Raw genomic sequence first — 26,108 nt, 5'->3', positions numbered from 1 at the left:
GGCTGGGCGCTTCCCCTCCCGGGCTCCAGCTGCGCTGGGGAAGCGCCGGCTGGGGGTGCAGGGTCTGGGGGCTGCCTGGCAAACCCTGAAGCCGGTAGCACTGGGGCAGCCCTTTCTCCGTGGCTGGGAGTGGGAGGGAGGAGGGGGCGGAGTTAGGGTGGGGAAGGGTCGGAGTTGGGGCAGGGCTAGGGGTGGGGAAATGGGTGGGGCCGGAGCCCGTAGAGGGTCCTCTTTTTTTATTTATGAGATATGGTAACCCTAGCATACTTCAAGGTATACACCAAACACTACTAGATCCAGTCAAAACCTTTTCTTCAGGGAGATTATTCCATAATTGTCCATTATGGGGTTTCTTGCATCTTGCCATTAACCACCTAGCAGCCGATGCTATCAGGGGCAGCAAACTGTACTGGACCGACCACTGGGGTCATCCAGAATGGCAACATTTAAGCTCCTGCGTCAAAGGCGGTATGCAAGTCAGAGGCAGAAGATATAGACCGGCATGTAGTAACTGACTGCGCAGCCTAGCCCGAGTAACCTGCACTGGCTCCCCTGGGGGAGAGCGCCAGCGGGCGGAGAGCGCACGGCTCAGTGGAGGAAGCGGGCATTAGCTCGAGCAGCAGACGCCCGGTATGCCAGGCCAAGCCTGATGCTCGAAGGGCGGCACAGCGATGTGGGACCGCGAAGCAGACCCCCATGGCCAGGTCACCTCGGGACCGGCGGCCTGAGAGACTGATGCAAGGTCGGTGCGGACTCCTGACCGCGTGGCGTGCTGGAGTTTGCCCCGACAGCCCGTTACACGCCGGGAGGAGGCCAGGCCAGACCGCTCCGGCAGAGCCGCGCGCGGGTGGGGCCCAAGCCTGGCTCGGGGCGGCACCACACTCCCAGCACGGCGGCGCTGCTCAGCCTGGCACGGGACAGCGGTGCCCGGGCAGGTACGCGCGCGCGCGGGGGGGGGGGGGTTTATTCAGGCCGGGGGAAGCGGGATCCTGGTGGGGAAGGAATGGGAGAGGAGCCCCGCTCTCCCCACAGCAGGAGGGAGATAGCCCCGCCTCCCTGCACCACGGTAGACGCTCTACCGGTCTGGACAGCCAGTCGCAGTCGCTCATTTGATGGCCATATGCAAATAAACCCTAGTCTGCCGACCAATGAGAAAGTACTTCAGGGGCAGCACAACGGCCCATTGGCCGTCGGCCCGTGGCGAGATGGTGCGTTCTCCCCTCCTGATCCGTCTCGCGCTGTGCGGCTTCGCTGGCTGGTTACTAAGGCAACGGGCGAGTGACGCGTCGTGTCGGGCGCCCGCCATTGGTTGTGCGATCGGGCGATGGCGGCGGTCCGGGTGTCGCGCGCTGGGGTTGTCCTTGTCGCTGCGTGCGCGGCTTTCTCAGTCTGCTGCGGCGCTGCGCGCGAGAGGAAAGAAGAGGGCAGCAGCTGCAAGCGCGAGCTCCATCAGGCACGTCCAGCGGTGAGTGGGGACCGGGGAGAAGGGTCAGCATTTCCATCAGGCGGGGTGAGGACTGGCCTTTTTACGACACTGGCCCTTCCGCGCCGGGGGACTGGGACCGCCTGGGCCTGATTTAAAGGTCCTGAAAGAGCGGCTGCGGTGAGTGGGTCCTGTTCCTGCTAGTGTTTGTCCCCCGCGGAGTCTGGATAATGGGATGGATACACCCGTGGCCACTGCCAGAGGGACGTGGATGGCAGCTGCTCGCTCCTCCATGCCCGCTCCGCCCTCCGGCGCGCTGCCGTGCGCTGGGCAGCGCCGCAGGGAAGGTCACAACCGGGGCCCCTGAGGCGCGATCGTTCTAAGTAGCCGGGCGGAGAGAGGTGGCCGGGCTGCGGGGCCGGGGGGAGAGGCCATAACGTGTCGCTGACGCACGGCCCTGCCTGCGCGGCGGGGGCTCGGGCCAGCTCGCAGACCCAGGCACCTTCACGCCGTTTGTTGTGTTTGGGGGGCGGGGGCGGGGGGGAAGAACTGGGGAAATCGTGTCGCCGATACGCGCCTGTGCCCAGGCATCACCCCCGCTGTCTGTACAGTGAGCCCCTGTTTGACTCCGCCCCAGTGCGGGTTCCCATTGCTTACCCGGAGGGACCCTCTCACGGGAGCGCATCATGGGATCCAGAAATGCAGCGCTAAGGTGGAGCCCTTGGGCGGCACCTGCTTTCCTGGCTGTAGGTTTCTGCAGTAAGATGAATAACACCTTTGTACACTGAGCTGGTGGCACTGTGAGGAACCTCCACCCCGTATCTGTATTAATTCCCAACATATCAAATAACGTTTCTCTGCATTGTGCCTGTTTAATGAGTATGGCTGGCTACAAGGAATTTTTGTATACTTAAAATTGATGGGCTGCCCCTAAAGTCGGTGATATAATTTACTGACTGTGGGGACCCATGCTGAAGACATCCATGCTGTGTCAGCCATCTTTTTAGCTAAGGACTGGACAGGATTTCCTTAGGAAAATTGTCACTGTAACTCAATGAGTTGTACCACAGGCTCTCTCATAATAAAATTAGTTCCTTCCATGTCAAATAGCAAGGGATAGAGCACTGCAGAGAGTTGCCTTGAGGCTTGTGAGATTACTCAGTGTATGACAGTTTTAAAGATAACCAGATCATATTGCTCAATGTCAGAACAATGGGATTAATAGAAAATTATATCCTTGTAATGCCACAACAAATGCCCAGCACCTTTTATGCTTTGGGACAGTTAGCTTCAGTTGCATTTTTGGAAAAGCATGAACCTACGGCAGAATTAGTTGGTGTTGCAACTGTACTGTTTACATCATTCTTGAAAGGTAGTAGGCCTTCCACTCAGAAGCTGTATCAAACACAGTGTGTCCATCTTATATGCAGGCCCCAGGATGGCGCTTAAAAAAAAAAGAGGTGAATGTACCTAAACCAGTCGGGTTTCAGAGTTACAGCCGTGTTAGTCTGTATCCGCAAAAAGAAGAACAGGAGTACTGTCTCTAAGGTGCCACAAGTACTCCTGTTCTTCTTTTTGCTAAACCAGTCGGTAATAGTGACCATAATGTAATTAAATTTAATATTTATAGGGGGGAGAGGGGATACCAAAGAAGCCCACTATAGTAGAGTTTAATTTCAAAAGAGGAGCTACACAGAAGTGAGAAGGCTAGTTAAATGGAAAATAAAAGAAAAAGTCACAAGAGAGAAATGCCCGCAAGCTGTTTGGAAACTTGTTGAAAACACCATAATAGAGGCTTAAATTAATTAATTAATAGAGGCCTCAGAATGAAAAAAAAATAGAGGACCAAAAAATGCCACCATGGGTAAATAAGTGAAAGAGGTGGTTAGAGGCAAAAAGGCAACTTATAAAAATTGGAAGTCAAATCTTTCTGAGAAAAATAGAAAGGAACATAAACTCTTGGCAAGCCAAGTATAAATGTATAGTTAAACAGCAACTATCATAAGACACAAAAATGAACAGCAACAAATTTAAGTACTTCAGAGGCAGGAAGCTTGCCAAACAGGCAGATACGACTTGAGTGAGGTGCTAAAGGAGCACTCAAGGAAGAAAAGGCTGTTGCAGAGAAGCAAAATGAATTCTTTGCATTGATCTTTACTTCAGAGGGTGTGGGGGAGATTCCCACCACATGAGCTATTCTTTTTAAATGTCAAATCTGAGGAACTGTCCCAGATTGAAGTATAGAGGAGGTTTTGGAACGAATTGATAAATAGTAAGAATCTGATGGTATTCACACAAGAGTTCTGAAGGAACTCAAATATGAAATTGCAGAAATACTACTGTGGTATGAAATCTTATCACTTAAATCAGCCTCTGTACTGGATGACTGGAGGATAGCTAATAATAATTTTATAATAATTAATGGAGATATCCCATCTCCTAGAACTGGAAGGGACCTTGAAAGGTCATTGAGTCCAGCCCCCTGCCTTCACTAGCAGGACCAAGTACTGATTTTGCCCCAGATCCCCAAATAGCCCCCTCAAGGATTAAACTCACAAGCCTGGGTTTAGGAGGCCAATGCTCAAACCACTGAGCTATCCTTCCCCCACAGTGTAATGTAAGTCTGATTTTTTTTAAAAAGGTTTCATAGGCAATCTTGGCAATTACAAGCTGGTAAGCCTAACTTCAGTACCAGGCAAATTGGTTGAAACTACCGTAAAATTTTGCTGGGGAAGGTTCAACACGGCTTTTGTAAAAGGAAAACATGCCTCACCATTAATGCATCATTTGACTTGCTGCCAGAACATTTTCTTACATTTGTTCTACTTCATCTTCTCATAGTTTCCACCTTTCTGTTCATATGAGTGGCTATACTACATTGTAAAGCAATATTCTTATTATGCCATTCTATAAAGTGTTTGCAATAGTTGTATAGCTTCCCTTATAACAAGCAAGATGTATTTGTAATTAAAAATTCAAAATAAACATAGGAACTTCTTAATGGTAACAATGAGTTTGAAATGGCCAGAATAATTTGATGCTATTATAATTTTTCTATTAAATAGTAAAAACGTTGCAGAATATTGTGATCTCAAGGCAGCTGGGGTGGAATCCTTGCACCACTGAAATCAATGGCAAAATTCTTAGTTACTTTAACAGTCAAGATTTCACCTCTGTTCTCCAAAGTAATCAAGGCTAGCAACATTCCTGAACCTCATTCCCATCAATATTTTAAAGCACTTCAACTGTTCTGAGCAAATTAATGCTCAGTGACATTAATGAAAGGTTTTCCAAAGCAAATTTCACTTCAGATGCTATTTCAGACACTTAAGAGCAAAGCCTAAACAGGTGTTTGTGTTATCAAATGTAAGTGATCTCACTAAAATCTGTTAAGAAAAAAAATGAAATTATTTATTTGACTGGGAAAATAAATTATGCAAAATATCTAGTATTTGCTACTGTTGTACAATTAATTATTGATGATAAACACAAGGTGCCTCGTTGCCAACTCTGCATAAAAGTGATTGCATCAACCAATGATGGGCTCCTGTTCCTAACCTAAAGACATCTTGTTATGGCATTGTTAGCTAATGGAGCTCTAACATGGCTGAATGCAGCAGCATTCATTAAAATATGCTACTTGTTATATCTTCATTTAAAATATTGACATTTTAGATGGTGTCAAGATATTGAATTACATTATTAATTTGCTTTTAGAAATTTGCATAGTTACACTGATTTGTAGTTTGACATTAAGAAGGCATGATTTTAAAAATAAGAAGCTACACTAATGTTTACTATAAATTTCAAGTTTTTTTCTTGTTTTTTACTACATTTTTAGATGGTGTTGAAAAATAGAAACCTTAGAAATCTATCACCTTGCTGCCTGCCCTATTCACCCATAGCCAACTTTATTATTCTCAACACAATCAAGGCTTCCTGACAAACAATTAAGCCAACAAATACAGGGTTTTAAATCCCACCTTCTGAAAACCAGAACGGCAAAAAATCTCTACAAAGTTCTCAAATCTCATCAATAGTCTCTACAGAATCATTACATTTATTTGATTTAAACTAGTTTCATACCTATAGTTTTCTAGAACTAGAAGTTTGTTTAATGGATTATTGCAGAAACTTGATTTTCTTGAAATGATGGGGAACAGTTCTGCTACTCATCAGTCTATGAAGTAGTGACCAAATGCAATAATCTACAAAGAATAAAGTATTAGTTATTATTTAAATTTATACAAGACATTAAAGAGCACCTGTGCAAAATATGAGAGAGATTCTCGGTGCCTTTGCCATGTATTAAAAATACAAGTCAACTAATACAAACAAAAAAAATCCTACGGTAGCCTCCCCAAAACCTAGAAGGTAATTGGGGGCTGGGAAGAAGTACTCTTAACCAGAAAATGCAATCTGAAACATAATTAGCCAGATTGCAAGCATCAAATGATGGATACCCAATCCAGTAGGTTCCCTTATTCCTGTTGAAGCTGTTCCATTTGGATAAATATATAAACAATTGCACCAGAGAGAGAATGACTCTAGTCCGGTGGTTAGCACACCCTTCTCAGAGGTGGGAGACCCTGGCTTGCTCTAAGCACTCTTTCATTATTTATCCACAGTGGAACAGCTTCAACTGGAGGAACTGAAAGAGCTCCACATTGGAAAGCTCACAGCTCAGTGGCTAGAGTATTCTCCTGAGAGGTGGGAAGACACCTGTTCAAATTGTTTCTCCCTCATTAGCAGAGAGGGGGAATTGAATCTGCATCACCGACAAATGCTTTAACCACTAGCTGAAATGCTACATGCTGAAGGTCGGGGGTGAGGATAGGCACCATCACCTCCTCTGGCTGTTTTGCGTGGTGTGAGTCAGGGACCTAACTCATTCCTGCAAGAAATGCCACACCTGACTCCAGCAAAGATGTGCCTGTGGGTGGATTGCTAAACAGAGATAGGTTTCTCTCTACAGCCCAGGCTTAGACACTTATCTGTGAGAGAGGGTCAGGGCTTAGCACCCCTCTTGCTATTGGCTAACTTAGGTGGCTCTTTGCCTTGTCTCAGGCTTTTTTGGATTGTATTCTAAGACATCTCTCTCTCCCCTTTCGTTGTATAGGGAGCCTATGCGCCTAGAGTGGCTTTTTGGATCTTAGTGTTGTTCCTGTGACTTTCTAGGCACCTAAATATTAGGTGCCATGATGCTCAGCATTGGAATGCCTATATTCCTTTGTGGATCACACCCTAAATGATTATAAAGGCCAGCATGGGTTCAGTTGAAGGGAAATGGAAGAGAGAAGCTAGAGGAAGGGACAGGCTCCTTGTCCAGTTTGCTGACCCCTCAAAGAATTCTTGGATATATAAACATGGATATATAAATACAGGCAGAGCTCATGTATAATTAACAATTCTTAACTCTCAGAAAAATGCTCCAAAGTCCTCCGTCTATGCAGGAGGATGAAGAAAAATATTTTGGTGCTAGAACCCACCCCTGTGATTAAGGAGGGGCACTTGGACAGAAAAAGACTCTGCCAGCTGCTGAGGCCCTCGCCTCTTCAGCCTGCAGTTAAGCATTTTTGCAGGCTGGTTTATGCCTCCCTGTTAAGTGACTGCAGCATTTCTGGTGTCTGAGGAGATGTGGGTTGAGAAGAAGGCATATCACTTCCCTGGAGGGGGAGAGTTGCTACTTCTAATTTCTGTTAATGTGGGTGTTTTTTTTTTAAATCGTTTCTGTTATGGAAATGCATAGAGGCCACAATCCACAATCCCCAAAGTCACATAATGAAAAGATGTTCCCTGGCCTAGTGATCTAAGTACTGATTAACTTTAAGGTATCAAATATTTTGAAAAAATTCATCTTAGATATTTAAAATTAATTGATTTCATGTCATGGAAAAATAAGCCACAAACTCCAGTAGTACTTGTCACAATAACAACCCTAAGGTGTAATGAAATTCTAGTTCTAACTGCGTAGCCTTAAACGGGGGTAAACATCTCTGAAGAGTTTAGAATCCAAAAGTAATAAACAGGAAAGGTGTGATGTGCTTTTCATAGTTGAAGGATTTACAGAATAGGTCAGTCTTTTGGAGAATAGGGAGGCCTCTTGGTGAATGTTAACTAGGCGTGTTAAAAGAATAATGGGATGATGAAAGGCAGCACTGAAAAGGCAGTTTGTGACAGAGGTAAAAGATACTGGAGAAGCTTGGGCAGAACATTGGTTGTGGAAGGGGATTAATATTTTTAGATGAAGAAATAGTGCCTTGAATTTGGTTTGGAAGCGAGTAATGGATATTGAGAGATGTGGAGAAGACAAGAGTCAGAGTAGTAGGAGAGGAAAATAATCTTCACAGCAGCAATTTGGATGGTTTGAAGTGGTGGGCGTGATGAGAGGCAGGTAGGCCAGAGGGGGAATTAGTATAGCTGAGTTGAAGACGATTAAGGTTTTAACAGGAAGAATTAAAAGATAGAATAGATCAGGGGTTGGCAACCTTTCAGAAGTGGTGTGCCGAGTCTTCATTTATTCATTCTAATTTAAGGTTTCGCGTGCCAGTAATACATTTTAACATTTTTAGCAGGTCTCTTTCTATAAGTCTATAATATATAACCAAACAATTGTTGTATATAAAGTAAATAAGTTTTTTTTAAATGTTTAAGAAGCTTCATTTAAAATTAAATTAAAATGCAGAGACCCCCGGACCGGTGGCCAGGACCCGGGCAGCGTGAGTGCCACTGAAAATCAGCTCACGTGCCGCCTTAGGCACGTGTGCCATAGGTTGCCTACCCCTGGAATAGATTTTTAGTGGGATATATAGAGAAGGAAGGTGCACTATTTGGTAAGGGCCTGAATACAGAGGAGGAAAGAAAAAAAAAGTCAAAATGACTTCAGTTGGATGCTGTGGAGGATGGTGCGTGTTGTCAACATTGGTAGAGAAGTGAGCCAGAGGAGGAGGAAAAATGATTTGAGGTGTCAATAAGGTGTCCAAGGGATGTTTGAGCTGCTGATGGAGATGCAGAAATGGAGAGAGGGTGAAAAATCAGGATAGAGAGGTAGATTTAGTAGTGATGAGTATAAAGGTAATACAGTAGTTGAAACTATTCCGAGTGAATGAGGGCAACCAAATGGAGAGTAGAAGAGTAGTCAAATATGCTTGTTGAGATTAGTGAGGTTTTTACTCACGAAAGCTTATGTTAGTCTTTAAGGTGCCACCAGACTCCTTGTTGTTTAAGTGAAGACGCAATTCCCCCTGAAGAAATATTGAAAGAGAGGTCATTGAGATAAGAACTTGAGGCCTCATGTACACTGAGGTTGTTGTGAAAAACTGCTACAGTACCACTAGCGGCAGTGCTAACATGGAATGGCAGGCTGCATTTTGATCACAGTAGCATTTATTACACATGGTTAGAAGATGTAGTGTAGCTCAAACACCAGTGTTTTTAACACCAATTCCAACCATTGCTAGCACAAAAACCCAAAATATAGGCACCATCTGGAGAGTTCAAAGTCACTGAAGGCCATTGAGGAGAGTATGTGGCGGATGAAGCAGTTGACTGTAACAAGGGCGGAGGTCAGATCGTCAAAGAGAACAAGGATAGAGTAGAACTGGCCATAGGTAAGAGGTTGGTAAAATTTGTAAATGGGTTTCATTGGATGGAAGAGTACAAAGGTGAGATTGGAAAAGAAGAAATTTGGGGGCTTTGAGTAGATCTCTTTGAGAAAAAAGGCAATGGAGTGCTTGCTGGCGAGGTGGGAAGCTGACTTTTTTCAGGTTTTGGGGAATCTGGAGAAACAGATTAGATGTTTTCAGAACAAGAGAGGCAAATACATATTTGGAGATGGAGTTGAGATTCCTTAGTGTCTTAAAACATACAGACTTGATGAGAAGTCTGTATAGCTTGGAGGAAATTATACAATGCTCATTCTTTTTCCATTTTTTGAACTTAATTATACTAAATTTTCTTTTGTGGCATGTTCTAGGTGTAGAAAAACAAACTTGAAAATGCTGTCGAGACTCTTTCGAATGCATGGCCTTTTTGTAGCCTCTCATCCATGGGAAGTCATTGTGGGGACTGTGACTCTCACCATCTGTATGATGTCCATGAAGATGTTCACTGGCAATGATAAGATCTGTGGCTGGAATTATGAATGCCCAAAACTTGAAGAAGTAAGAAGTTAAATTTATTTTGAAATAGTTAATCTACTACTTAACCCTGAAACTACTCTTAAAATGCAGATTTTTCTCATAGAATAAGGGCAAAGGGAGGGAAATGGCCTAAAATGTTAGAAATGAAGTAATTCTCCTCATGCTAGCCACCATGGAAAGGAATGTCTGCATAATTTCCCCATTTTTGATGTGTACAGCTATAAGTAGTTAGTAGACATTGTGACACTGCAGGTCTTTGTTAAATTGAGCTCTTAATCAAATTGAGACACTTGGTGGACTAGGAACGCTTGAAGTTAACACTTCTACAGCTTCAATAATTTAAATTTATGGTACTTTTAATTGTTAAACTTTCATTGGGTTTTAATAGAAGAGCCAACTAAAGCCATCTTTATTTCAAACAGGACGTTCTGAGCAGTGACATCATAATCCTGACAATCACGCGCTGTATAGCAATCCTTTATATATACTTCCAGTTTCAGAATCTAAGGCAGCTTGGATCAAAATATATTTTGGGTAGAGTATCTTATTTTGTATTTATTATTTGTTATCTTAGTTTCTTAGTTGTAGAATAGTGTTCGTGAATGTTAGAACATAAATGGTCACATATATAGTGGAATCAATCTGCCCCTCTAATAGGTAGCAAGATGAACATTTCAATATTGCTTACAAGTGTAATGATTCTTTATTAAAATTTTGACTGTCTCTCAAGTTTGGAAAGACAGAAGTGAGGTGCGAGTATATAACTGTTGTTTTAAAAAATGTAATTATTGAAATGTGTATTAACAAAACTTGAAATAATTACCACTTCTGTGAGATCATCCTCTTAGATTTCTTATGAAGTCCCTTTTTCCAGTGAGTAACCAGGAGATTTGTGGCTTGGATTCCTCAGGATCTTTAATTTTGTTAAAATGCAGCAATCACACTTTTGTGATTCTCTTTGGGGAATTTTACAGTTTTTTTTTAAACAGAGTATTCACATTTAAATCCCAGTTCATCAGAACTTTGCACGTGCTTGTGATTTTCACATAGATTGACAAGAAAGAATTGAAATTTGCGAAGAAAATGGAGGAACTTCTCCAAAGAGCATGTTCTTTTAAATGTTCTTATTAAAGGGCCAAAAAGACTAGTGTGTACTGAAACTAGCCAAAGGCAAATACATTTCCCTTAGACTGAACTTCAGCCCCCACCCATTGTCTTTTCTGCCCCCATCATACAACCATAAGTGGAGTTTCTTTATACATTTTTTATGGATTTTGTTTATACGTTTATCCCCTTGGTAATTTCTTAACTCTGTAGTTAGTTAATTAAAAACAAGCTATATTTAATTCAATCTGGAAATGATGGTTAACAATTTAAATTCGTATTTTAAAGCTCTTTTGGCTTATGTGTTAATTCAGAAGGAATGTAAACTTCCAATTTCACAATTATCTTCAAACATTATTTCAGTGATTGAGGAATAGTGGAAATCAGAAATTAGATTAAAATGTGGTCCAGGGCTAAATCCTAGCACTTGAAACATCTTTTTGAAAAGACAAACCCATAGTATTAACAGTGAAAGCTTATCCGAAGAAAATAACAATCTGAAAAGCTGAAGCAAAGCTAAACATATTCATTAACAATTTTAATTCTGTATTTTACATGTGCACAATAAGCATGCATTTGTCTTGCTGCCTGGGGCTTACTCTCTAATAACAGAAAAATAAATATTTTACCATGATCATTCATAAATGATAGGGTTGGAAATGTCCTCTCTCTTCATCATATTCAGCCACTGGTTTTAAGTGGGATTTCTGGCCTCTTTAGTAAAATATATAATCTGAACTAAACCCATCCCTCCCAAACAGAGATTAAATTGTAGCACAATATTGAAAAGTCCCTCTTGGCTAGTGTAGCAGTTAAACACTTGAGTCAGAGATACTTGTTTATTGCTGCAAAAGAGAACATTAGAGTGTAAAATCATATGAAAAAGGTTCTCTGGAAGAAGGAGAAAGTTAGTTTGTAAAATGTTTGGGTTTCAGTGCCTTCTTATTTTAGTCTGGAATGATCTAAAAATGCAACTCTTACAATTTTTTTAAGGTATTGCTGGCCTCTTCACAATCTTCTCAAGTTTTGTTTTCAGTACAGTGGTGATTCACTTCCTAGATAAAGAATTGACAGGCTTGAAGTAAGTATTGCATATTTTCAGGTTTTTAAAAATTTAAGTGGCTTGAAATCCTTGTGCATATGTTAAATCATTTTTTAATTCTAATATAAAGTGTGGCTCATTCTGGTCTAAATTATGTAAAGATCTATAATGGATAGATTAACATGATTAGCTACTGCTTCAAAAAAAAGTTGGATTTTTCCATTGTGTATAATGCACAAGTTTGGTTTTTTAAACCTAATGTTATTGGATCATTAATGTGTTCCACTATGTCTCTTGTTTCAGTGAAGCGTTACCATTTTTCCTGCTTCTGATTGACCTTTCCAGAGCCAGTGCATTAGCCAAATTTGCACTCAGTTCCAACTCACAGGTCAGCCTTGCTTTTTATAATGTAGCTATTGAATTTAACATCTGAATATTAATGCCTCATGAGACATATATACATGAACAAAAATATACATAGTAATGCTATGTCAAGTGTTCCTACATAATCCTACAAACACTCAAGTAAATAGTTTTATTGAAGTCAGTTGAATTAGTCAGGTGAGTAAAGTTACTCATGTGCATCAGTGTGCTTACAGGATCAGGCCAGGGGACTGTAGTGGAAACAATATTAGCAATGCTGTTTAGTGAGTCTACAGTTCCCAGACAAAAACTTCATTAGAATGAAGTTAAGATTGTAAAGTGCCGCCAACTAAAGGAAAAATATTGTAGTGGTCTAAAGAATATAATAAAAAGTATCCAGGAAATTTTTAAGTAAGATTAAAATAGTAAAAAGAATGGAAGTACACAGGTACAGTCATCTGAACAAACTTAATAAAATAAAGTGTAAAATGTACATTGATATTGCAGAGCATGAAATAGGATTTTTGTTAGCATCCAGGCACTGTGAGGCATCTGTTTTGGAACTCCGTATCTAATATTTGTGCAAGTCCAAATCAGTGTCCCCTCCCATCTCCTGGATTTGAACTGTGTCAAGAATCTTTGCTTTTTTCGAAGATATGAAAACGTAAGAATGTCCATCCAGCACCATGAATAGCTAAACAAGATATAATACTAACTATGAGTACAGTAGATGGCCTAAGTTCCACAAGGATTTCTCACTACTTGGAGTGTCCTACATGCAATTAGTGCAGAACAGGTTTCTGGAGTTTTTAAGATAGGAGTTTACATGTTTAAAAAATTAGTAAATCCTTAGTCAGTTCTCTCAGGCATGTTAGTGATTTTCAGTTGCCAGATCTCTGCTCTATTTCATCGAACTTTCATCTTATTCTATACCCAGGTCTGAGACTACTGTTGTGATTCTGATTCTATTATAGTAAATCTGTTTAGCTTTGTCAAACAGCTAATTAAATCCCTCAGCCCTAGTTTTTACAGCCTGTTAATGCTAATGCCCTGTAAATGATACAGCATTTTAATGAGGTTCAGGCTTTGGATATTGAGATTTTTTAAATCTAAGAATCTAGATTTAATGCTTCTTGTGGAGGAAGGAAGGCTCCTATTTGTCCCTAACTACAGTACACGCTCATCTGTAACGAACCTCTGGGGATCCATTTGTTCATTACAGCCAGGGGTTCATTATAGTGAAAGAGCCCTGCCTGGGGGAGGGGGCAGTGGGAGCTGACAGCTCCTTTGGCCCCGCAGAAGTGGGGGTGGGGAGGTGACAGCTCCTCCAGCCTTGGGAGAGGTTTGTTATTGTGTATGGCATTATAGCGAGGGTGTACTGTAGTTTCATTTTTTTTTTTAAATGTCCTGAGTATATAAATTATTATTTTTTCATAATGGGGATATATCTGCATACAAACATAGTCCAGTAGAATTGTCTTTTTATTATTGAAGACATGAGTGGCTTTTTAAAAAGTTGATTATACAAGTAGTCGGACAAAAAGGAAAGATGTGTTAGTGACATAGCTTTGATCTGCAATATTCTAGGTTTTAGTATAGAAAGTACAGCCATTAAACTATTTAAAAACTACTAAACTGCTTTAAAAGAATCAGAAGTCAAGTAGACTCATGCATAGACTTTAAGTGTTCACTGATTTTTATCTTAACAAAACTTTGTGTCCTAGTCTCTTTAATAAATATTACCAAAAGTCTATCTCAATTAAAGAAATTTAGAATAACTCCAGCTAAGGATGGAGAGCTGTACAGTCATTAATCAGATTACATAAATGGTGAAATAATAACAATTATTATTAAAGATTAACATCTTGAAGTAATTAAATGATTAAAGAACAAAATCAGCCTTAGGAGAATATGAGAAATTAACCCACATGTCTGTATTAGGCCATATATTCACATACAATATGCATTTATATAATCAAGGTGTTAAACCTTTTTAATCCTCACTTTAAAGCCCACAGGTAAGTGGGGAACAGGGAGACCGGGGAGATGGGTCGGAAACAAGAGGGAGTGTGGGCTATATTGGCAGAGAGAAAGGAGAGTCAGGACAAAACTGGGAGGAAAGATCAAACCGGTATCTTAGATGCCTATATACAAATGCGAGAAGTATGGGGAATAAGCAGGAAGAACTGGAAGTGCTAATAAATAAATACAACTATGACATTGTTGGCATCACTGAAACTTGGTGGGATAATACACATGATTGGAATGTTGGTGTGGATGGGTACAGCTTGCTCAGGAAGGATAGACAGGGGAAAAAGGGAGGAGGTGTTGCCTTATATATTAAAAATGTACACACTTGGACTGAGGTAGAGATGGACATAGGAGACGGAAGTGTTGAGAGTCTCTGGGTTAGGCTTAAAGGGGCAAAAAACAAGGGAGATGTCATGCTAGGAGTCTACTACAGGCCACCTAACCAGGTGGAAGAGGTGGATGAGGCTTTTTTCAAGCAACTAACAAAATCATCCAAAGCCCAAGATTTGGTGGTGATGGGGGACTTCAACTATCCGGATATATGTTGGGAAAATAACACAGCGGGGAACAGACTATCCAACAAATTCTTGGACTGCATTGGAGACAACTTTTTATTTCAGAAGGTTGAAAAAGCTACTGGGGGGAAGCTGTTCTAGACTTGATTTTAACAAATAGGGAGGAACTCGTTGAGAATGTGAAAGTAGAAGGCAGCCTGGGTGAAAGTGATCATGAAATCATAGAGTTTGCAATTCTAAGGAAGGGTAGAAGGGAGAACAGCAAAATAGAGACAATGGATTTCAGGAAGGCAGATTTTGGGAAGCTCAGAGAGCTGATAGGTAAGGTCCCATGGGAATCAAGACTGAGGGGAAAAACAACTGAGGAGAGTTGGCAGTTTTTCAAAGGGACACTATTAAGGGCCCAAAAGCAAGCTATTCCACTGGTTAGGAAAGATAGAAAATGTGGCAAAAGACCACCTTGGCTTAACCACGAGATCTTGCACGATCTAAAAAATAAAAAGGAGTCATATAAAAAATGGAAACTAGGACAGATTACAAAGGATGAATATAGGCAAACAACACAGGAATGCAGGGGCAAGATTAGAAAGGCAAAGGCACAAAATGAGCTCAAACTAGCTACGGGAATAAAAGGAAACAAGAAGACTTTTTATCAATACATTAGAAGCAAGAGGAAGACCAAAGACAGGGTAGGCCCACTGCTTAGTGAAGAGGGAGAAACAGTAACAGGAAACTTGGAAATGGCAGAGATGCTTAATGACTTCTTTGTTTCGGTCTTCACCGAGAAGTCTGAAAGAATGCCTAACATAGTGAATACTAATGGGAAGGGGGTAGGTTTAGCCGATAAAATAAAAAAAGAACAAGTTAAAAATCACTTAGAAAAGTTAGATGCCTGCAAGTCACCCGGGCCTGATGAAATGCATCCTAGAATACTCAAGGAGCTAATAGAGGAGGTATCTGAGCGTCTAGCTATTATCTTTGGAAAGTCATGGGAGACGGGAGAGATTCCAGAAGACTGGAAAAGGGCAAATATAGTGCCCATCTATAAAAAGGGAAATAAAAACAACCCAGGTAACTACAGACCAGTTAGTTTAACTTCTGTGCCAGGGAAGATAATGGAGCAAGTAATTAAGGAAATCATCTGCAAACACTTGGAAGGTGGTAAGGTGATAGGGAACAGCCAGCATGGATTTGTGAAGAACAAATCATGTCAAACCAATCTGATAGCTTTCTTTGATAGGATAACGAGCCTTGTGGATAAGGGTGAAGCGGTGGATGTGGTATACCTAGACTTTAGTAAGGCATTTGATACGGTCTCGCATGATATTCTTATCGATAAACTAGGCAAATACAAATTAGATGGGGCTACTATAAGGTGGGTGCATAACTGGCTGGATAACCGTACTCAGAGAGTTGTTATTAATGGTTCCCAATCCTGCTGGAAAGGCGTAACGAGTGGGGTACCGCAGGGGTCTGTTTTGGGACCGGCTCTGTTCAATATCTTCATCAACGACTTAGATATTGGCATAGAAAGTACGCTTATTAAGTTTGCGGATGATACCAAACTGGGAGGGATTGCAACTACTTTGGAGGACAGGGTCATAATTCAAAATGATCTGGACAAATTGGAGAAATGGGCTGAGTTAAACAGGATGAAGTTTAACAAAGACAAATGCAAAGTGCTCCACTTAGGAAGGAAAAATCAATTTCACACATACAGAATGGGAAAAGACTGTCTAGGAAGGAGTACGGCAGAAAGGGATCTAGGGGTTATAGTGGACCACAAGCTAAATATGAGTCAACAGTGTGATGCTGTTGCAAAAAAAGCAAACATGATTCTGGGATGCATTAACAGGTGTGTTGTAAGCAAGACACGAGAAGTCATTCTTCCGCTCTACTCTGCTCTGGTTAGGCCTCAGCTGGAGTATTGTGTCCAGTTCTGGGCGCCGCATTTTAAAAAAGATGTGGAGAAATTGGAAAGGGTCCAAAGAAGAGCAACAAGAATGATTAAAGGTCTTAAGAACATGACCTATGAAGGAAGGCTGAAAGAACTGGGTTTGTTTAGTTTGGAAAAGAGAAGACTGAGAGGGGACATGATAGCACTTTTCAGGTATCTAAAAGGGTGTCATAAGGAGGAGGGAGAGAACTTGTTCACCTTAGCTTCTAAGGATAGAACCAGAAACAATGGGTTTAAACTGCTGCAAGGGAGGTCTAGGTTGGACATTAGGAAAAAGTTCCTAACTGTCAGGGTGGTTAAACACTGGAACAAATTGCCTAGGGAGGTTGTGGAATCTCCGTCTCTGGAGATATTTAAGAGTAGGTTAGATAAATGTCTATCAGGGATGGTCTAGACAGTATTTGGTCCTGCCATGTGGGCAGGGGACTGGACTCGATGACCTCTCGAGGTCCCTTCCAGTCCTATAATCTATGAATATTATTAATCATGATTGAAGCTCTTTTTTATGGGAGCTCCTATACCTACCCTGGGACCTATCGGCTCTTTTATCATGTTGTGAGGGGTTGGGTGAGAAATGTTAAGAACAACGAGTCTGCTTGACTTGTGCCTGCCTTTTTCACATTTTATCTGAATCCCACCTTTTTGCTTGATCACCGTGGTCTACAGTTCACTTCCTCAACACATATCAAAAGTTGATGTGATTCATCCCATTCTCTGTCAGAGAGCTGTCTATTGGTGTAACTTTGCAAACACATCACTGTTTGTATTTTGCCTTTATTTTAACAGAGGGAAATTCCTGTGTTTTTTAGGATGAAGTAAGAGAAAATATTTCACGGGGAATGGCAATTCTAGGTCCTACGTTTACGCTTGATGCCCTTGTTGAGTGTCTTGTGATTGGTGTTGGTACTATGTCAGGTGAGTAATATAGTCAAGAGTCTAGTTATCTCAAGCTTAAAAAAAGAAAGAATTCACAGCTAACGTGTCAATTATCTCCTGGTCCTCAAACAATAGATGTTCTTACTAGTCATATTTCAGTGTCTTGGCACAATTAGGGAGATGTAGTCATTGCCTATATTTTGAATTTACTTGCTTTTTGTTATCTTAAAACAGATGTGAATAGTATTGCAGGTGCTGATGACATGAAGGAAAATGCAGATTTCCATTGAATTCTTGTAGGACACTGCATGGGTGCAAGGCTCTCTTGCACAGATCACTTTACAGGGTTGGGGTCTTATTTTGTACGCTATTCTCTTACTATTTTGGGATGAACTGAAATCTCCCACTATAGCGGAACTTCTTTAATCCATTACACTTTCGGTACAGATGTATAAAATAACAATGACTTGCCTCCTTATTGTTGTAAGAACTAATGTTTCTAAATTGAATTACATGCTAGGGATTACTAGTCTGTTTTAACTACAAACAGGCAAAGAAACTTCTACTTATAGCTACTAAGCCTAAAAAGGAGGAGCTTTTCAGATGTAAATAATTCAGCTGTTTTTAAAATAAATAAACTGCAAGTCATAAATCCACAATAAGGGCTAAATGCAATTTTTCAGTTTTTAAAATTTAGCTCACAGAACTTTAAAGATGCCCTGCAAAGGAATCTCTCTCTCTCTCTCTCTCTCTCTCAATCTCTCTCTCTCTCTCTCTCTCTCTCTCTCTCTCTCTCTCTCTCTCTCTCTCTCTCTCTCTCTCTCTCTCTCTCTCTCTCATATTTATTTATTTATTTATTTATTTTAAATGGGTTTGAACACTTTTGTGCTTCTTTATGATGTATGAATAGGGCCTGAAACTGTGTGTGTTTGTTTGTTTGTTTGTTTGTTTTTAAGGTCTTTCTTCCCTGCTTGTTTACCTTTAGAAACATCAGGTGTGTTCACTTGGTCTTTCATGGTTTTGCTGTGGGACTTACTGGATATTTCAGAGGATTTATGCTTTTAGCTCTCTTATCTTAATCAAAGAAGTTAAGATTATGAATCTGTAACTTGGATGTCTTTTGTCCAAAATGTTAGTAGTTTATGTTAACAAAAAACATTGTTTAACAGTCTGAGTAAAAATTCCTTCCCCTCAGTTTTTCAGGTTTCATTCCTACCATTGTTGATGACATCATTTCATTAACTCTCCTCACAGAGTCTTCTAGGCTAGACAGATCTGAATTTCTAACGTAAAAACAATTTTGGTGGGATGGGTTGGAAAAACCTTTCCGGCTACTTCATCAGAAAAGCGCACAAAACTACTTCCCCCTCCCCTTCCCTTCCCCCCCTCTCCCCCCCGAGACCAGGTGGGTGAGGTAATATCTTTTATTGGACCAACTTCTGTTGCTGAGAGAGACAAGGTTTTGAGCTTACACAGAGCTCTTCTTCATGTCCTGTCATCTTTAACCTTGAAAGCATATTTAAACCTGCCCACCTCAACTCCCAGTTCTAAGTTTCAGCTCAGTGTGATTAAATATTCCTTTGGAAGAACTACCTAATGAAAACTTCAGTTCTTATCTAATTACAGAAATGCTCATGGGGAAGACTAATTCTGAAAATATTCATAACATTTAATATTGCTTTGAAACTTTTTTTTAGTTATAAAGCGAAGTTCAGAAGGAAGATCAGTAACTGCTCATATGTGCAATGCTTACAAGAGGGTAGCCACAGATCAGTACTTTGCCTGACTCCTTCAATACATGACTGACTACCTCTGCCCAAATATCACGGATTAAAGTTTACTTAAAAATCAAATTCTGGTAGACAGATGAATGAGGAGTCACAATCTGAAGCCTGCAAACTTAGAACCAGTCCTTCATTGAGAGCTTTAAAATACTAATGCTAATTTACACTTTAAATAAGATGACAGTATTATTCTTCAAAGTACACCTTACAATGTAGATCCTAAATAAGATGACAGTATTATTCTTCAAAGTACACCTTACAATGTAGATCCTAATCTTGCATTTGTATTTCAACATCAGTACACTATAAATATTTAATGTATTGATGTTGAAATACAAATGCAAGATCACTCTTGCTTAATGTGCTCACTTTTCGCAATCTAGGGATGGGATAGTCAGCCCTTTTATGATGTACAAAGTCAGTTTAATGTTGTTGTGCTACTATTGTGATACCTTTTCAGCATAAAGAAAGCACATTGTGTAAGATGTAAGCACAAAATGTAAGAATGTTTTTGCCTCTTTTTAATGTAGGGGTGCGACAGCTTGAAATCATGTGCTGCTTTGGCTGCATGTCTGTTCTTGCCAACTACTTTGTCTTCCTGACTTTCTTTCCAGCATGTGTCTCCTTGGTATTAGAGGTAAGACCAGTTTCAAGATGGCATCAGTAGTATAACAGCATATTGGCCTAATGCTGGTGTCCTGTTTTTCTTTGTATAGCTATTAATTTAAAATGAGAGATAACAATTTAATATGGCACCCAAGTTTAGCCTTCACAATTTATATCCTATTATACATTTATTTCTTTGTTCAAGAGGAATCATAATCAAAGTTATAATTTACATGGTTGTAGTCAGAGGTGAAAGTAAGCTGGACCGGCTTCTCTGGCGGTGATTTAAAGGGCCCAGGGCTCCAGCTGCTGTGGGGAGACCTGGGCCCTTTAAATCACCGCCGGAGTTCCGGCAGCCAGGCTTGGGTGGGGATTTAAAGGTCCCAGAGCTCCGGCGGCGCTTTAAAGGGCCCGGGGCTCCCCGCAGCGGCCGGAGCCCTGGGCCCTTTAAATCACCGCTGGAGTCCTGCCGCCACTACCCCAGCGGCGGCAGGGCTCCAGAGGCACTTTAAAGGGCCTGGGGCTCCCCACAGTGGCAGAAGCACTGGGCCCTTTAAATCTCCGCCCGCAGCGGCCGGAGCCCTGGGCCCTTTAAATCACTGCCGGAGCCCTGCTGCCACTACCCCAGGGTACCCAGGCAATTTTAAATCTTGAAAGGCCCCGCCTCTTCTGGTTGAGGCCACGCCCCACTATGGACTCTGGTGTACCAGTAAGTCCTTTAAGTTACTTTCACCCCTGGTTGTGGTATATCTGGAACAAAATCATATGTCACGTACAGTAGTTTTTAGATGTTGAAAATAATAATAGTATATAATCTTCCAATTATCAATATTTAAAACTTGCAGTTGTTTTTTGTGTGTGTTCAACTTTATTCTTCTGCAATAGCTTCTAAACAAATAAGGTTATTGTATATTCCCTGTATACATACGTATACCTCTAATGAACATGAATGAATTGTGTGCTTGGAGAAATTAAATTATTTCATCAAAACAGAGAGAAGTTATGTCCTGGGTAATATCCCCTTTTACAACTAATTTTGGAGCAGAATAGAGCAAAAAATTACATAGTTTCTTGTACTACAGTTCCAGTAATTAATTTGAAAGGTCAACATTCCCGTTTATATGATGCCCTTTAACTTTCAGTATAATGTTCAGGCACAATCTTATGCTCGGAAACGCTGGGGATCATATTTTGAGATCTGAATCAGTGTTAATCTTGATTTCTGGATATTTGATTTACAGGCACTATGACTTAAATAGTCAAAATTTGTTGCCTAATGTTACACTCCTGCATTTGTATTTAAGCACCTAAGTGGCATGGAGTTTGTTTTGTTCTCTTCAGAACTGCTGGGCAGCTCTCACTCTTGCTCAGATAGACTTCAGTGAGATTTGTGGATGCTCAGCTTCTCTGAAAATTGAGCCAGTTCCAGGCCCCAATTCAGGAAAGCACGTGCTTAAATCTTTTCCTGAATGAGGAGGCTTTTGTGAACCAAGGCTTTATTTATTTTATGGACTTAAGGGCTTAACTTTAGACACAGAAGTTTGAACATTTTGGGCTGAGAGCCTCCTGCTTGGGTCTTAAATTTTCTCTTTGGTTCCTGTATTGCCACTGAGTCTTCAGTGTGGTATTAAGTGGATCAAATGTAACTACAGGCTTGTGTACAGGAGAAAGTTCAACCAGTTTAACTAAAGGTGTGATTTGTAAATGATTTAGTTAAATTGGTGCAAAAGGCTGTATAGACACTCTTATTGTGGTTTAGGTTAAGTTGGTTTGAAGTCATTGTAAACTAAGCCAAAACAAGCCAGTTTTAAACCAAAAAGGAAGTGCCCACATAGGCAGTTGCACTGGTTTAAAAACTGATTTAGATTAAACTGGTACAACTTTCTTGTGTTGACAGAGCCTTAGTAATCAAATTTTCTAGGGACATAATAGTAAAAAGTTTGCTTGCTTCTGTTTCTTTAAATATATGCACTGAACAGGGTCTTTTGTTTTTCCTTGTAGCTTTCTCGTGAAAGTCGTGAGGGGCGTCCCATATGGCAACTTAGTCATTTTGCCCGTGTTTTGGAAGAAGAAGAAAACAAACCAAACCCTGTAACTCAGAGGGTTAAAATGATTATGGTATGTGGGGTTTTTCCCTTTCTTTAGAGAAAAGCAACCATATAATTAAATGTATGCATAAATATTTCTCAGTTACTGTAAAGTTATATTCCCTGCGTGTTGTCAACACCAGCCTTTAGTTTTAAACCTAGGAGGGCATGGGAAAGTAAAAGAAAAAAAATTTTTTTTTTAAATTGCTACTTATTACTAGGTTTGGTGGCTAGTTACAGCTGGAAACAGGTTTCACTTTTCTCTCTCTCCTTTTTAAGTCTCTAGGTCTGGTTCTTGTTCATGCTCACAGTCGCTGGATAGCAGAACCATCTGCTCAAAACAGTACAGCGGAAAATTCAGTGGGAATGGATGAAAATGTACCAAAGAGAATTGAACCTAATGTTTCTCTATGGCAATTTTATCTTTCTAGGTGGGTGAATATCTTGGGCCTTCTAAGTATTCTGTTGCATCTTCCACTGACTGAGGCTTATTCTCTGGTGCTTTCAGGTTACTTTGTAAGGCAAAGTACTTTGCAAAGCAACCATAAACCCATCTGCTCTGGCCACTGTAGGATTCCCTACATATGGAGATCCTTGTGTGACATGGCATTCCATAGTCAATTTAATGGTAATTGATGTAGTCTAGTCAGGTGTTCAAACCAGCTTCCCTTTACTCTGGGAACATGTGCACAGCTTCTCCCACACATGCACCACCCATCCCCAAGGACTTGGAAAAAAAGGTCCTTGTCACTGTTCTCTCTCCTTGTGATCAATTTTTTTCTAACGTTAAGGTACTATGGAATTGATTGTCAGAGGTTCTGACAACCTACAACTCAATTAAAGTCAGTGGGAGCCATGGATTCCTATCACCTCTGAAAATCAGCCTCTAAATCTCTTGATTCCTTACCTATTTAAGCAGCTTAATTTCTGTATCCACTATAATAATTGCCTCGGATGGCAAGATATGATATTTGAACCACAATACATTTACCAGGAGATAACTGTTAAATCAGTTGATTTAGATGTTGAATGGCACATGCCTTCTGAGTGATTTAGTATTATATTTCTCTTTGCTAGGGTTTCAACATAGGAATTGCTGTTTACTGTGGTTTAGTAAATATTTAGTGAGAGAAGTTTTAGGTGTCACTGCTGTTCTTCAAACATGCTGAACTGCCGTGCTGTTTCTTTTCTAAAGTAGCGTACTTCAATAATGTATTATAAAGGGGGTAGAGTTCTAACAACTGCATAAATTATGATCAACATATTGCTCTTGTTAAAGCAAATGGATGCCCCAGTGATACATTTTATAAAATGTAGCTATATACACGAGATTATATAAACATTGCAGGTTAGCTTTGTAGCATTTTCTTGTTAGGTATTAGCTTGCCTGTCTTGCTTGTTTGTTAAAGCAATGTGAGTTTATAGTGATATACAAATGTTTTTTATATACTAAAAACACATTTACATTTACTTCTTGTTTGATCCTCCTTCAGAATGGCCAGTTTGGACATTGAGCAAGTAATCACTCTTGGTTTAGCTCTTCTTCTTGCTGTGAAATACATCTTCTTTGAACAGACAGAGACGGAGTCCACGCTCTCACTGAAGAACCCCATAACCTCTCCCTTGATAGTTCAGAAAAAGATTCCTGATAACTGCTGCAGAAAACAGTCTGTACTTGTAAAAAATCATCAGAAATCCAGCACAGTAGAAGAGGCTGTAATTTCCAGAGAGAGAAAAGGTAATATATATGCTTTGGGTATCTTAGGTACTGAAGGATCCAATGCTGGGGCTATTTTGCAACCAAAAAACTGTACTCTGTTGAGATTTTTGTAATCTAAATTCCAATTTTAATTTGTCTTTATGCAGTTGAAGTAATAAAACCTGCATTAGCAGAGCCATCAGCCAAGGCTACATTTGTGGTTGGTAGTTGCATCCCTATGGAAACAACTTCTCTCCTTAATAGAAAGGAGCCTGAAATTGAATTGCCCAAAGAGCCACGCTCCACTGAAGAATGTTTATGTATACTTGGAAATGCAGAGGTAAGAAAAGAGAACTATAAGGTTTCCAGTTCTGCTGAGAAGTTCAAGACCAAAAATTATAAGCAGTGTTTTTAAACTTCACAGTGAAATCATGTTTGTGAATACATTTTTCAATTGATTGCATTGCTCTTACAATTGAATGTATGTGTAAATAGCATGGCTTACACTCTTAGTATACACCCATTGCAAAATGCACTTTAGAGATCATTTCTGGTGCAGTCAATTCCTGCTTTTCAATTATTTGTATATGTTCTGATTCTTGAATGCATGCAGCCAAAAATTCATTTTTTGCCCATTTTTGTAAACAAAAGATTTGTTACCATATCTCCCCCCCCCAAAAAAATTCCATATCATAGTAGCTTTCCCGCTCATGAAAAACTAGAGTGTTAGTCCATACATCTATTAAAGGTGGCTGGTTGAGAGCAACATAAGGTGCTCAGTTTTCTTCACCCTCAGCTCCCAAGCTCTCTGAAATCTCCGAGGTTGTGTGGCTACTGATTCTGATTCCCCATGAGACAGAGTATTGTGCTCCCTCCAGACCAGTGGTCCCAAGCTTTTCACGTTCCTCTCCCCCCTCCAACCCATCTGCATCTCCCCCATGGGAGCAGCGGTCAGGGGGAGGGCGGGGAAAGAAGGGAGGTGCGGACAGAGGTAAGCGGGCTGAGGCTGGTGCCAAAGCTGCAAGGGCCTAGGTTGGGGGCAGGGCTGGGGCGGGAGCAGAGGCAGGGCCGGAGCAGAGATGGGGGCAAAGCGGGGCTGGGAGGCACTCCCTCCCCACCTGCTGGGGGGGGGCCCACTGTGCTCCCCACCCACTGGGGGGGGCACTCCCCACAGTTTGGGGACCACTGCTACAGAACATCAGACTTCCCCCTTTCCCCCAATTTGTACTTTACAGAAAAATGTCCATTTATAAACTTGTACATAATCTGTCTTCTTTGGATAGTTCCACACACAGAGCCAGATCCTCAGCCGGCATTTGACTTCAGTGGAGCTATGTAATTAATGCTACCTGAGGATCTGTCCTGTAGTGCTTAAAGTAAGAGTCTACCTTCACTCTGGAAAAGCAATGAAATTTCGTAATGGAACTTTTAGTCTATACATAACTCTTTAGTTTGGCTAGGTATTGCAGGTTATTTGATGGTAAGCATGTACTACAATACATTACAATGAGTAAAAGCCTCACTCTGAATCTCACAACATTTTATAAGTTTAAGTTACAGCTGGGGTATCTGGGCGAGGTTTGTTAGTTTCCTTTGCTTTTGGTTTATGTGGATTCATGATTGACACAGACCAGTAATTCATTTAGAATGATTTTCTTTGTATGCTGCAGTTTACGGATGTCGATAATGAAACAGATTCTTTAGGTATGATTTGCAGAAGTAAAGAGTATCCTTTACCATACTGGAAACATTAAAAGTTGTACTGCAGTTTGTACAAACACAAAACTTTTTTTTTTTTTTTTTTTTTTTAAATTTCTAGAGAGGTGCAAAATTCCTCACTGATGCAGAAGTCATCAACCTAGTCAATGCTAAGCATATTCCTGCTTACAAATTGGAAACTTTGATGGAAACTCAGGAACGTGGTGTATCTATTCGCAGACAGATGTTATCTCAGAAGCTCCCTGAACCTTCAGCCCTACAATATCTTCCTTACAGGCATTACAATTATTCTTTGGTAAGTATAATGGAGACAAGCAAGAGTGAATTAATTTTTAAATTTTAAGGTAACTCCTTTTGTGTGTTTTTCCCCAAATTCTTCTCAAAATTATAATTCATGTGCTCCACTTCCAAGGAATTAAGACAGAGCTGTCAATTATAGTTTCAGCCTGTCTTCATACAAACACAGACTGCATGGGTATTCATTCAGTTCACATCTGAAAGTTCTCACAGACATAAGTATTGGATACTTAATTTTTTGAAATGAAAACTTAAGAGTACAGATCAGTTTTGTAGCATGATCAAAAAGGACAATTATGTATTAATGTATACAGTTCCCTAATCTCTAAATTTAGGGCTTTGATAATACCACAGCTGAGTTTACTGGGATGAGTGAAAATGTGAGTTGAGTCATAATAAAGGGAAAGTTATTCAAAATCCAGATTGTTTGTTAGTTTAATACAGTTTTCACTTTGTACAGTAAC

The 26,108-nt window shown here is 40.6% G+C and overlaps 1 protein-coding gene across 4 annotated transcripts in view; it reads left to right on the top strand.

The window, feature by feature from the left end:
- Window positions 1–917: 917 nt before the first annotated feature.
- Window positions 918–26,108, top strand: part of HMGCR (3-hydroxy-3-methylglutaryl-CoA reductase) — a 32,931-nt gene continuing 7,740 nt past the window's right edge. The window contains exons 1-12 of one of the 4 annotated variants that reach the window (XM_034773416.1): window positions 918–935; window positions 9,399–9,585; window positions 9,987–10,098; window positions 11,662–11,749; window positions 12,014–12,098; window positions 17,386–17,491; window positions 19,767–19,873; window positions 21,844–21,960; window positions 22,209–22,360; window positions 23,423–23,667; window positions 23,796–23,968; window positions 25,448–25,642. In XM_034773416.1, coding sequence (XP_034629307.1) covers window positions 9,421–9,585; window positions 9,987–10,098; window positions 11,662–11,749; window positions 12,014–12,098; window positions 17,386–17,491; window positions 19,767–19,873; window positions 21,844–21,960; window positions 22,209–22,360; window positions 23,423–23,667; window positions 23,796–23,968; window positions 25,448–25,642 — 1,545 coding nt within the window. In that variant the 5' untranslated portion in view covers window positions 918–935; window positions 9,399–9,420. Of the gene's footprint in view, window positions 936–1,305; window positions 1,466–1,514; window positions 1,604–9,398; window positions 9,586–9,986; window positions 10,099–11,661; window positions 11,750–12,013; window positions 12,099–17,385; window positions 17,492–19,766; window positions 19,874–21,843; window positions 21,961–22,208; window positions 22,361–23,422; window positions 23,668–23,795; window positions 23,969–25,447; window positions 25,643–26,108 lie in introns of those variants that run through there. The other 3 variants (XM_034773415.1, XM_034773413.1, XM_034773414.1) reach the window with 3 other exon arrangements.

The sequence above is a fragment of the Trachemys scripta genome, chromosome 6 (assembly GCF_013100865.1).
Source record: "Trachemys scripta elegans isolate TJP31775 chromosome 6, CAS_Tse_1.0, whole genome shotgun sequence".
In the NCBI taxonomy this organism is placed as follows: Eukaryota; Metazoa; Chordata; order Testudines; family Emydidae; genus Trachemys; species Trachemys scripta.
Note: the sequence above shows the minus strand (reverse complement) of the source record. Positions and strands in the feature narration are given on the sequence as shown.